Source organism: Danio aesculapii, chromosome 23 (assembly GCF_903798145.1).
Source record: "Danio aesculapii chromosome 23, fDanAes4.1, whole genome shotgun sequence".
In the NCBI taxonomy this organism is placed as follows: Eukaryota; Metazoa; Chordata; class Actinopteri; order Cypriniformes; family Danionidae; genus Danio; species Danio aesculapii.
In genome coordinates, this window is record NC_079457.1 from 1,811,698 (window position 1) to 1,824,680 (window position 12,983).

General features: G+C 37.8%; 1 protein-coding gene across 1 annotated transcript in view; it reads left to right on the forward strand.

Moving 5' to 3' along the window:
* The window catches only part of zgc:153012 (uncharacterized protein LOC777626 homolog), a 23,257-nt gene extending 11,173 nt beyond the window's left edge, over nt 1-12,084 (forward strand). The window contains exons 3-4 of the mRNA XM_056448940.1: nt 8,062-8,113; nt 11,482-12,084. Coding sequence (XP_056304915.1) covers nt 8,062-8,113; nt 11,482-11,622 — 193 coding nt within the window. The 3' untranslated portion in view covers nt 11,623-12,084. The remainder of the gene's footprint in view (nt 1-8,061; nt 8,114-11,481) is intronic.
* Nucleotides 12,085-12,983: the final 899 nt, after the last annotated feature.

A 12,983-nucleotide genomic window follows, 5' to 3' on the forward strand; every position in this document is an offset into this window, starting at 1 on the left:
GTTAACACATATTTCTAATCAGCCAATCACATGACAGCAGCTCAATGCATTTAGGCATGTAGACATGGTCTAGACGATCTACTGCTGTTCAAACTGAGCATCAAAATGGGGAAGAAAGGGGATTTAAGGGACTTTGAATGTGGCATGGTTGTTGCTGCCAGACGGCTGCTCTGAGTATTTCAGAAACTGCTGATCTACTGGGATTTTCACACACAACCATCTCTAGGGTTTACAGAGAATGGTCCGACAAAGAGGAAATATCCAGTGAGCGGCAGTTCTGTGGACGGAAATGCCTTGTTGATGCCAGAGGTCAGAGGAGAATGGCCAGACTGGTTCCAGCTGATTGAAAGGCAACAGTAACTCAAATAAGCACTCGTTACAACCGAGGTCTGCAGAAGAGCATCTCTGAACACACAACACGTCCAACCTTGAGGCGGATGGGCTACAGCAGCAGAAGACCACACCGGGTGCCGCTCCTGTCAGCTAAGAACAGGAAACTGAGGCTACAATTCACACAGGCTCACCAAAACTGGACAATAGAAGATTGGAGAAACGTTGCCTGGTCTGATGAGTCTCCATTTCTGCTGACACATTCAGATGCTCGGCTCAGAATTTGGCTTCTTCAACATGAAAGCATGGATCCATCCTGCCTTGTATCAACGGTTCAGCCTGGTGGTGGTGGTGTAATGGTGTGGGGGAGATTCTCTTGGCACACTTTGGGTCCATTAGTACCAATTGAGCATGGTGTCAACACCACAGCCTACCTGAGTATTGTTGCTGACCATGTTCATCCCTTTATGAGCACAGTGTCTCCATCTTCTGATGGCTACTTCCAGCAGGACAACACACCATGTCATAAAGCGTGAATCATCTCAGACTGGTTTCTTCAACATGATAATACTCAATGATGCTGAGCACTCTATATAGAGAACAGCTTAGTGTTTTTTTTTTATCACAATTCTATGATTTCTTTTTGGTCTTCATAAAGTGTTCAATAACTAGAAATAATGAACATGAATATGAACAAAAATCAAAACAATAACACAGATTTTATTGTCTGAATGTTCATATTATAGTATTCAGTAAAGCAATCCAGTAGTTATTGCAACATACATGAAGAAGAGATAGAATAAATACACACACACACATATCAGATAGTAAATCTAAAATGTGTGTGTGTGTGTGTGTGTGTGTGTGTGTGTGTGTGTGTGTGTGTGTGTGTGTGTGTGTGTGTGTGTGTGTGTGTGTGAGAGAGAATTTGAATGTGAACGCCACTCATGTGTGTGTGAATGTGAACGCAGCCCATATATATGTGTGTGTGTGCGTCAGATTGTATGAAACAGAATGTGGGCGGAGTAAGGAATGCTGGGATCCATGTGGGTGGGCAGAGAATCACAGCACGCGATTTGATTGGCCAAGCTAGAGAGTGGGCGGAGAACAGAATGAAAGAGCGTGTGTGTGTTTGACTGTACATATTTACATATGTTTGTGTGTGTCGTGAGGAAGCACAAACACACACTTAGAGATCAGCGTTTGTGTCTCGATCACGGCTCCAGCAGGTGGACTTTCCCCCAGATTACTCTAATCTGCAGTTTCTGATGGATTTCAGCACAACAGAGCGCTCAGAGACGCGGGACTCGTGATGAGGAACGTCAGTGAGCGCTTTACTCAACATTACTGAGAGGAAATACTGCAGGAGTTTAATATTGTGATTGGTGGCGGATTTATAGCTAAACAATTACTGCAGCTGCGTTTTTATTCATTAATTTATTATATTATATATTTTTTGCTATTTAAATAATATGCAAATAACAGTGCAGTGGGGTTTTAGTATTATATACAGTTGAAGGCAGAATTATTCGCCCCCTTTGAATTTATTTAGTTTTTCTTATTTAAATATTTCTCAAATGATGTTAAACAGATTCAGGAAATTTTCACAGTATTTCTGATAATATTTTTTCTTCTGGAGAAAGTCTTATTTGTTTTATTTCAGCTAGAATAAAAGCAGTTTTTAATTATATAAAAGCAATTTTAGGTCAATATTATTAGCCCCTTTAAGCTATATTTTTATTCGATAGTCTACAGAACAAACCATCATTATACAATAACCTGCCTAATTACCCTAACCTGCCTAGTTAACCTAATTAACCTAGTTAAGACTTGAAATGTCACTTTAAGCAGTATATTAATATGATTATCAATAGTCTAATATTATTGACTTTCATCATGGCAAAGAGAAAATAAATCAGTTATTAGAGATGAGTTATTAAAACTATTATGATTAGAAATGTGTTGAAGAAATCTGCTCTCCGTTAAACAGAAATTGAGGAAAAAAATAAACAGGGGGCTAATAATTCAGGTGGGCTAATAACTCTGACTTTAACTGTGTATGACTCTGATTCATATTTGAATTATTGCAATTTTTTAAAATAATTTAGCTTATTTTTTCCGTTTATATTTTGTAGTTTTTTATTACTATTTTTTTTGTATAAATAAAAATAATAATTATAAATTTTGTCCACAGGAGATTCGTATATTGTAGTAATAATTTTGTTTGCATTAATTATTATTAATTTTTATTTTAGTTTTATTCATTTCCATTTAGTAGGTTCAGTGCTTCAGTTTTAAATATTCATGCATGCATTATTTAGATGCTTCTGATTCATTTTTGAATTATTGCAATTATTTTAATAATTGAATTTATTATTTCCATTTATATTTTTAGTTGTTTTTTTCTGGTTATTTATTATTATAAGTAAAAATATTATATATTATATATTTACATATTATAGTATTTTTTATTTTGTTTGCAGTAATAATTTTGTACATTTTTTATTTTAGTTTTGGTTGATTTCTATTTAGTTTTAAATAGTCAGGCATGCATCATTCTGTTAGTTGCTTTCAGTTGATCTAATGTTTATATTTTACCTTAATCTTAAAAATAAAAAAGATCATTTCTGTCCGATAAGCACAGGAGATCCACATATATTGTAGTAAAAAAAAGTTTGCCTTAATTATTAATCATTTTATTTTAGTTTTTGTTCATTTTGATTTAGTACTTCAGTTTTAAATATTCACGCCTGCATATTTCTATTAGTTGCTTGCAGTTCATCGAATGTTTATATTTTGCTATAAATCGTAATGCTTTTCACATTTTAGCTATATATTTAGTTCACGATAATAACCCTGAGTTTTAATACATACAGTGGGACGTTTACATTGTTTAATTTAATTTATTCTAATATGTGAAGTTAAATGAAATACAAATAGGAAATGTTGCTTTACTAACTAGCTAATTAAAAAATGGTATGGTTGTTGTAGCTATAATAACGCTGAGCTGCACCATAGTAAAGTGTACTCTTGTTCTGCAGATGTGAACAGAGATTTTTGGGGTTTTTTGTTACTGAATGAGTCAAATCCTCCCCGGACGCTTCAGAAAGAGGTCAGAGGAAACAATTACATGATGACTTTTCCTGTCGCTGCGTGAAAAAAAAACAACCACGTTCATGATTGAGCTTCCTTTGGATGTGTGTTTTTCCGGTTTCCCGCCATGTTTGTTAGCGTACGGAAGATGGTCTCCATATTTGAAAGCAAAAAACAGCCTCGTCCTTTGTCACTTCCTCCTTGTGTCTCTAATGAACAAACTGAGAAAGACAATACAAAGTTTCCTGCTGGACCTGCCTCTAAGCCACACCCCTCTATGCTAAACCCCGCCCCTTCAGCTGTCATTCGTAGGCCACGCCTCCATGAAGGAGGAGCAGGAAGTGGGAATGTGACTTTGCGAGATACTAATGTAGTTCGAAAGCTTCGGGATTCTTGGCCAATCGGAAAGCTGGATTGCTATCCGAGGGCTGGCAGATTAGTGGTTTCCATGGCAACTAAGGAGCCAATCAGCAGCAAGCGTTTGCCGCGCACAATGTCCAGAAGCAAACCTAGAGACAGACCAACAGATTTGAGAATGAGCGCATCCAAACATGCTGTCAGCTCAGAGACAGGAACAGATACAGCTACGCCACCTGCTGGCCAAAGTCAAGCACTGTGCTCTGAAAACAATCCCAGATCTGGGCAATCCAGGTCGTCCTGCAGGTCCACTGTTAGTGACCAGAAATGGACCTCACTGGCTTCCTCTGTCAGAGCAGACAGGGGTGGAGCTTTAGCTCACAAGCACAGACCCCGCCCCTCTGACGCCACTCTCCTTTCCCTTCTGCTTTTCTTCCACAGGTAATATCACCTCGCAACCTTATAGAAAACGCTGATAAGTCTCTTAGAAACCACTAAAAACAGTATAGCAACCTGTTAGAAACAGCCAATATCCTGCTTAAAAAAACATATTAACGTCCTAAAACCCACCAATAAGACGATTAGAAACAGCATAGCAACCCTCTAAACAGCGAAAGAGTCACTTAAAAACTACCTAGAACCCCTCCTAGAAACAGCCAATAAGCTGCTTAAAAACAGCATAGCAACCTCATAGAAACCACTAATAACCAGCTAAGAAAAAACATACCTCAAAGTAACAGCCAATAAGCTGCTTAAGAATAGCATAGCAACCTCCTAGAAACAGCCAATTAGCTGCTTTGTAACAGCATAGCAACCTCATACAAACAGCCAATAAGCTACTTAGAAAAAATCTACCTCCAAGAAACAGCCAATAAGCTGCTTTGTAACAGCATAACAACATCATAGAAACAGCCAATAAGCTGCTTAGTAACAGCATAGCAACCTCCTAGAAACAGCCAATAAACTGCTTAGTAACAGCATAGCAACATTCAAGAAACGACTAATAAGCTGCTTAGTAACAGCATATCAACCTCCTAGAAACAGCCAATAAACTGCTTAGTAACAGCATAGCAACCTCCTAGAAACAGCCAATAAACTGCTTAGTAACAGCATAGCAACCTCCTAGAAACAGCCAATAAACTGCTTAGTAACAGCATAGCAACATTCAAGAAACAGCTAATAAGCTGTTTAGGAACAGCATAGTAACCTCCTAGAAACAGCCAATAAACTGCTTAGTAACAGCATAGCAACATTCAAGAAACGGCTAAAAAGCTGCTTAGTAACAGCATAGCAACCTCCTAGAAACAGCCAATAAACTGCTTAGGAACAGCATAGCAACCTCCTAGAAACAGCCAATAAACTGCTTAGTAACAGCATAGCAACCTCCTAGAAACAGCCAATAAACTACTTAGTAACAGCATAGCAACATTCAAGAAACGGCTAATAAGCTGCTTAGTAACAGCATATCAACCTCCTAGAAACAGCCAATAAACTGCTTAGTAACAGCATAGCAACATTCAAGAAACAGCTAATAAACTGCTTAGTAACAGCATAGCAACCTCCTAAAAACAGCCAATAAACTGCTTAGTAACAGCATAGCAACATTCAAGAAACAGCTAATAAACTGCTTAGTAACAGCATAGCAACCTCCTAGAAACAGCCAATAAACTGCTTAGTAACAGCATAGCAACATTCAAGAAACAGCTAATAAGCTGTTTAGGAACAACATAGTAACCTCCTAGAAACAGCCAATAAACTGCTTAGGAACAGCATAGCAACATTCAAGAAACAGCTAATAAACTGCTTAGTAACAGCATAGCAACCTCCTAGAAACAGCCAATAAACTGCTTAGTAACAGCATAGCAACATTCAAGAAACAGCTAATAAACTGCTTAGTAACAGCATAGCAACCTCCTAGAAACAGCCAATAAACTGCTTAGTAACAGCATAGCAACATTCAAGAAACAGCTAATAAACTGCTTAGTAACAGCATAGCAACCTCCTAGAAACAGCCAATAAACTGCTTAGTAACAGCATAGCAACATTCAAGAAACAGCTAATAAACTGCTTAGTAACAGCATAGCAACCTCCTAGAAACAGCCAATAAACTGCTTAGTAACAGCATAGCAACATTCAAGAAACAGCTAATAAACTGTTTAGGAACAGCATAGTAACCTCCTAGAAACAGCCAATAAACTGCTTAGGAACAGCATAGCAACCTCCTAGAAACAGCCAATAAACTGCTTAGTAACAGCATAGCAACCTCCTAGAAACAGCCAATAAACTGCTTAGTAACAGCATAGCAACATTCAAGAAACGGCTAATAAGCTGCTTAGTAACAGCATAGCAACCTCCTAGAAACAGCCAATAAACTGCTTAGTAACAGCATAGCAACATTCAAGAAACAGCTAATAAACTGCTTAGTAACAGCATAGCAACCTCCTAGAAACAGCCAATAAACTGCTTAGTAACAGCATAGCAACATTCAAGAAACAGCTAATAAACTGCTTAGTAACAGCATAGCAACCTCCTAGAAACAGCCAATAAACTGCTTAGTAACAGCATAGCAACATTCAAGAAACAGCTAATAAACTGCTTAGTAACAGCATAGCAACCTCCTAGAAACAGCCAATAAACTGCTTAGTAACAGCATAGCAACATTCAAGAAACAGCTAATAAGCTGTTTAGGAACAGCATAGTAACCTCCTAGAAACAGCCAATAAACTGCTTAGGAACAGCATAGCAACCTCCTAGAAACAGCCAATAAACTGCTTAGTAACAGCATAGCAACCTCCTAGAAACAGCCAATAAACTACTTAGTAACAGCATAGCAACATTCAAGAAACGGCTAATAAGCTGCTTAGTAACAGCATATCAACCTCCTAGAAACAGCCAATAAGCTGCTTAGTAACAGCATAGCAACATTCAAGAAACAGCTAATAAGCTGTTTAGGAACAGCATAGTAACCTCCTAGAAACAGCCAATAAACTGCTTAGTAACAGCATAGCAACCTCCTAGAAACAGCCAATAAACTGCTTAGTAACAGCATAGCAACATTCAAGAAACAGCTAATAAACTGCTTAGTAACAGCATAGCAACCTCCTAGAAACAGCCAATAAACTGCTTAGTAACAGCATAGCAACATTCAAGAAACAGCTAATAAACTGCTTAGTAACAGCATAGCAACCTCCTAGAAACAGCCAATAAACTGCTTAGTAACAGCATAGCAACATTCAAGAAACAGCTAATAAACTGCTTAGTAACAGCATAGCAACCTCCTAGAAACAGCCAATAAACTGCTTAGTAACAGCATAGCAACATTCAAGAAACAGCTAATAAACTGCTTAGTAACAGCATAGCAACCTCCTAGAAACAGCCAATAAACTGCTTAGTAACAGCATAGCAACCTCCTAGAAACCTTCACTTAATAACAAGTGAGAAAGGATCTAAAAGGCTCGTCAACCAATTAGAAACCTGAGTTCTGTCTCCGCCCTCATGCTGATTTTACCATCAGGCCCCTCCCTCTGACCTCGCCTTCTTTTCGCTCCTCCACAGTAGCTGGTCTAGCTGGAGTCTACAGTGGGTTTGAGTCCTCTTCAGTGTGCGTGTGTGTGTGTGTGTGTGTGTCTTTAATTGAGTTACTGGAGGTTTGGCTTCCTTCTTCAGGATATTTATGATGTATTTGTGGTTGTTGAGAGCGTGGCCCTTGAGTGTGCGGTTTTCTGTTTCCATCAAGGTTATGAGAACCATGTGCTGCAGAACTCTCAGAACAATAGCATCAGTGTCACACACACACACACACACACACCGCCTTTCTCAGAGCTGCTCATGAAGACCTCATTCAGGTCAAGCATCGGGATTATAAGAGCAGAGTAAAGAACATCCAGCAGCGCTAGTGCTCCAGATATCACTCGCTTTGGGTTTCCATGCACCTCTATTCATTCACATTTTGAAATATTGCATTAAAATGTCTTCAATGCCAAGATGCACATACATTTTTTGCAAAACATTTGCTTTAAATATGAATAAATATATTGTTTAGTTTAATATTAGACAAATAAATAACATTTTACTCAAACCCCTAGCTAATACATTCAGAGAAGCTCAACATTTGAATCACAAGTGATGTATATGCTGATGTTTTCTATAGCTGTGTATGTATGCATATATATTTGTGCTGTGTTTGTACTGCATTCAACTAAAGGAATTGTTGTTATTGGTAAAGTGTCTGCAGAAGGATTATTTAAATGTAATATATGTCGATCTCTGTCTTTGTCACAGTGGAACGAACAGCAGTATGATCGCCATCGATAACAAGATCGAGCAAGCCATGGTGAGTGAGATCTTTCACTATAGCAGAACATCAAGATCACAAGTCTGAATGAAATTAAATGAACAATGTCTGTTTTGCTTGCGCGCATTGTTAGTGTTAAAGTGAACAATTAATCTGTGCATGTTAATCTGCTGGAAAAAAGTTTGTTTTGGTAATCTTTACCAGCTTTTCAACTTTTTGAACAGCAGTCCAACAATAATGACTAATGATTGGGTGAAATATGCTTAGCCACGCCCCTCCAACTGTTAGTAGAGGCGGAGTTCATCATAAACCCCGCCCCCCACTCAATATTCCATTTAAATTGGAAGTACATCATCATACTGAAATGAAAACCCACCCCTACTCCATATTCTATTTAAATTGGAAATACATCATCATAAACCCCACCTCCTACTAATATTCAATTTTAGTTGTATATCATTATACTGAAAAAACCTGCCCCCTACTCAATATTTAATTTCAAATGCAAATACATCATCATACTGAAATAAAACCCCGCCCCTTCATAATATTTTATTTCAGTTGGAAATGCATCATCATCATCATCATGAAACTCCGCCCCTACTTAATATTCCATTTCAGTTGGAAATGCATCATTATTATAAACCCCGCCTCTAACTCAATGCTTCATTTCAATTGGAAATACATCATTATACTGACATCAAACCCGGCCCTCTACTTAATATTCCACTTCAACTGGATCTGTATTGTCATACTGCAATAAACATATTTAATATCAAAACAGGAAATTCAAAACAGGATATTTATCATACTTAAATAAAACCCTGCCCCCTACTCAGTATTGCATTTCAGTTGGAAATACATTATCATAAACCCCGCCTCCTACTCAATATTCAATTTCAGTTAGAAGTACTTTATGATCATAAACCCCTGCCCCTTACTCAATATTCAATTTCATATGAAAATACATCATCGCACTGAAATGAAACCCCGCCCCCTGCTCAATATTCCATTTTAATTGGTAATACAGCATCGTACCGACATAAAACCCTGCCCCAACTCAATTTTGTGAATTGAAATAAACCCCATCTATGTAATATTCCATTTCAGTTCGAAGAACATCATTATCATAAACCCCGCCCGCTACTCAATATTCCATTTTCACTAGAAGCATAATATCCTACTGAAATAAATAGAATATTCAATATCAAGACAGGAAACTCAAAACAGGATATTCAACATTGTGAAATAAACCCCACCTCCTGCTTAATATTCAATTTCAGTTGGAAGTACATCATCTTCCTAACCCCCACCCCCTTCTCAATATACCATTTCAGTTGGAAATGCATTATACTGAAATAAAACCCCGCCCCTACTCAATATTCCATTTCAGTTGGAAGTACATCATCATCATCATAAACCCCACCTCCTACTCAATATTCAATTTCAGGTGGAAATTCATCATTATCATAAACCCCACCTCCTACTGAATATTCAATTCCAGGTGGAAATTCATCATCATACCAAAATAAAGGCCCTCCCCTTCTCAATATTCAGGTTTATTGTAAGTACTTCATCATACCGAAATAAAGGCCCTCCCCTACTCAATATTCAATTTCAATTGGAAATACATTATCATCATACTGAAATGAAACCACACCCCTTCCCAATATTCCATTTCAACTAGATGTGGTATCACACTGCAATAAACAAGATATTCAACATCAATGCATAGGGAAATAACACCTACCCCAAATCAATATTCAAATTCAATTAGAAGTACATCCTCATACTGAAATAAACCCCGCCTCCTACTCAATATTCAAGTTAATTTGGAATTACATCATACTGAAATAAAGCCCCGCCCCTACTCAACATTTCATTTAAACTGAAAATGCATCATTATTATAACCCCGACCCTACTCAATATTTGATTTCAATTAGAAATACATCATCAAACTGAAATAAAACCCTGCCCCCTACTCAATAATTCATTTCAATTCGAAGTATATCATTATCATAAACCCCGCGCCTGCTCAATATTCCATTTCAGTTGTAAGTACATCATTATACTGAAGTAAAACCCCGCCCCCTACTCAATATTTAAATTCAGTTGGAAACACATTATCATAACAAAAACCTGCCCCTACTCAATATTCCATTTCAGTTTGAAGTACATCATTATAATAAACCCCGCCTCCTACTCTATATTCAATTTCAGTTAGAAGTACATCATCATACTGAAATAATTTCAGTTGGAAATACAACTTTATCATGAAACTCCGCCCCTACTCAATATTCCATTCTATATGAAAATTCATCATCATACTGAAATAAAACCCCGCCCTCTACTCAATATTTAATTTCAGTTGGAAATACATCATTATCATAAACCTGCCTCCTACTCAATATTCAATTACAGTTAGAAGTACATCATCATACTGAAATAAAACCCGCCTCTACTCAATATTCCATTTCAGTTTGAAGTATATCATTATCATAAGCCCTGCCTCCTACTCAATACTCAATTTCAGTTCGAATTACATCATCAAACTCCGCCCCTACTCAATATTCCATTCTATATGAAAATTCATCATCATACTGAAATAAAACCCCGCCCCTACTCAATATTTAATTTCAGTTGGAAATACATCATTATCATGAACCCGCCTCCTACTCAATATTCAATTTCAGTTGTAAGTATATTATTATAGTGAAATAAAACCCGCCCCCTACTCAATATTCCATTTCAGTTGGAAATACATCATAATCATAAACCCGCCTCCTACTCAATATTCCATTTCAGTTGGAAATACATCATAATCATAAACCCGCCTCCTACTCAATATTCCATTTCAGTTGGAAATACATCATAATCATAAACCCGCCTCCTACTCAATATTCCATTTCAGTTGGAAATACATCATAATCATAAACCCGCCTCCTACTCAATATTCAATTTCAGTTGTAAGTATATCATTATAGTGAAATAAAACCCGCCCCCTACTCAATATTCCATTTCAGTTGGAAATACATCATAATCATAAACCCGCCTCCTACTCAATATTCATTTTCAGTTGGAAATACATCATAATCATAAACCCGCCTCCTACTCAATATTCAATTTCAGTTGTAAGTATATCATTATAGTGAAATAAAACCCGCCCCCTACTCAATATTCCATTTCAGTTGAAAATACATCGTCATTATGAAACTCCGCCCTCTACTCAATATTCAATTTCAATTAGAAGTACATCATCATACTGAAATGAAACCCCGCCCCCGATCAGATGTAAACTTTCACTGCAGTATAAATCACTTTTGGGTGAAATCATAACCGTGTGTGTGTTTGCGTGCATGTGTGTGTGTGTGTGTGTGTGTGTGTTTGCGTGTGTGTGTGTGTGCAGGACCTGGTGAAGTCTCACCTGATGCTGGCAGTTCGAGAGGAGGTGGAGGTGCTGAGAGAACAGATTAAAGAGCTCTCAGAGAGAAACGCTCAGCTAGAGAGAGAAAACTACATCCTCCGAGCCCTCAAGGACCGAGACTGAGCCCCGACACATGACACTGGCCCCGCAGTGCATCATGGGAGACGTAGTTCAATCAGAAAAAAGAGCCCAGAAAAAGGGAAAGGAAGACAGAAGAGTGTGCAGTATTGACCAGTTAGTGCCTTAAAAACCGCAGTAATGATTGATAGCGCTGCTCGTATGCTCTAATTAAGAGATAATTAAATGATGTTAATTGATTTATGACACCCTAAACAGTTCCTATTTATTACTGTCAGTCTGTATGCGTGTGTGTGCGCGTGTGTGTGTGTGTGTGCGCGTGGGTTAGTTTGAAAGCACTGCTCACGTCTAGGTTAACAAGTCTTTTTTAATGTTGCCATCGTTACTCCTGAACTACCCCGGGCGGATGAAAAGACTAGTTTAGGTTGGTTAACTGGCTCTTCCTGTCTGTTAGTGAATAATGATCTGATCTGTAATGATGACTGCTCTAATAAATAACTCTCACTACCCCGGCTGTCTGAGCATTTCACTGCTGAAATATAATAAATATAGAATGGACGTCTTACAAATATGCATTTGTTTGAGGCTTGGTTTTAATTTTGTTGGGAAACATCTTGTTGGATAATCAACAATTTAATAATTATGTCATCTTTACAAGGACCAGTGTTTATAAATCGACTAAATGCACTGATGTCACATTTATTCACTCTTTAACGTGGTCTTTATATAAGTTTCTAAACATATTAATCAAGTTTAATGTAGTTTAAGGTTTAAAATACACCTATTTTACCCCTTTTTCTTTTGTCTTTTGTGTCTCCAGAATGTGTCTGTAAAGTTTCAGCTCAAAACACCCCTCAGATTATTTATTATAGCTTTCAGATTGTTGGGATTTTCTGCTCTGAACACTCTGTAGCTGTTTTTGTGACCTGTGCCTTTAACGCTGATTCTCTCCGCCCACCGTTCCCACGTGTCTGTCAGAGTGCGCCTCAATATCCGCCTCGGCTGCGTCAGATAAACAGCACAGTGACAGACATGAAGGAAGCAGATCTCATGTAGCGTTTGGGAGAAATACTACTGTAAAAACATTACCAATGATCATTTGATCTATTTGTTGTGGAGTTAATTCAAGCCTTTCTGCAACGATGAGTCGCACACAATGTCGTTACAAAGTCAATGCAACGCACACAGACACACACACAGTATCGCATGGCAAATGTGTCAGGATACAGGTTAATCTCCACTGCTGTATGGATATCTGTTATGTTAATGTACAAAATAAACTTGATTTAACGTCCACAAACTGGGATTGAAGCATCTTTTTAAAATAATTGTACTGACACGCAGCTGTCAATCAATTCAGTGGGCGGGGAAATCATACTCCAACGTCACGTTGCGGTGGGCCTCAA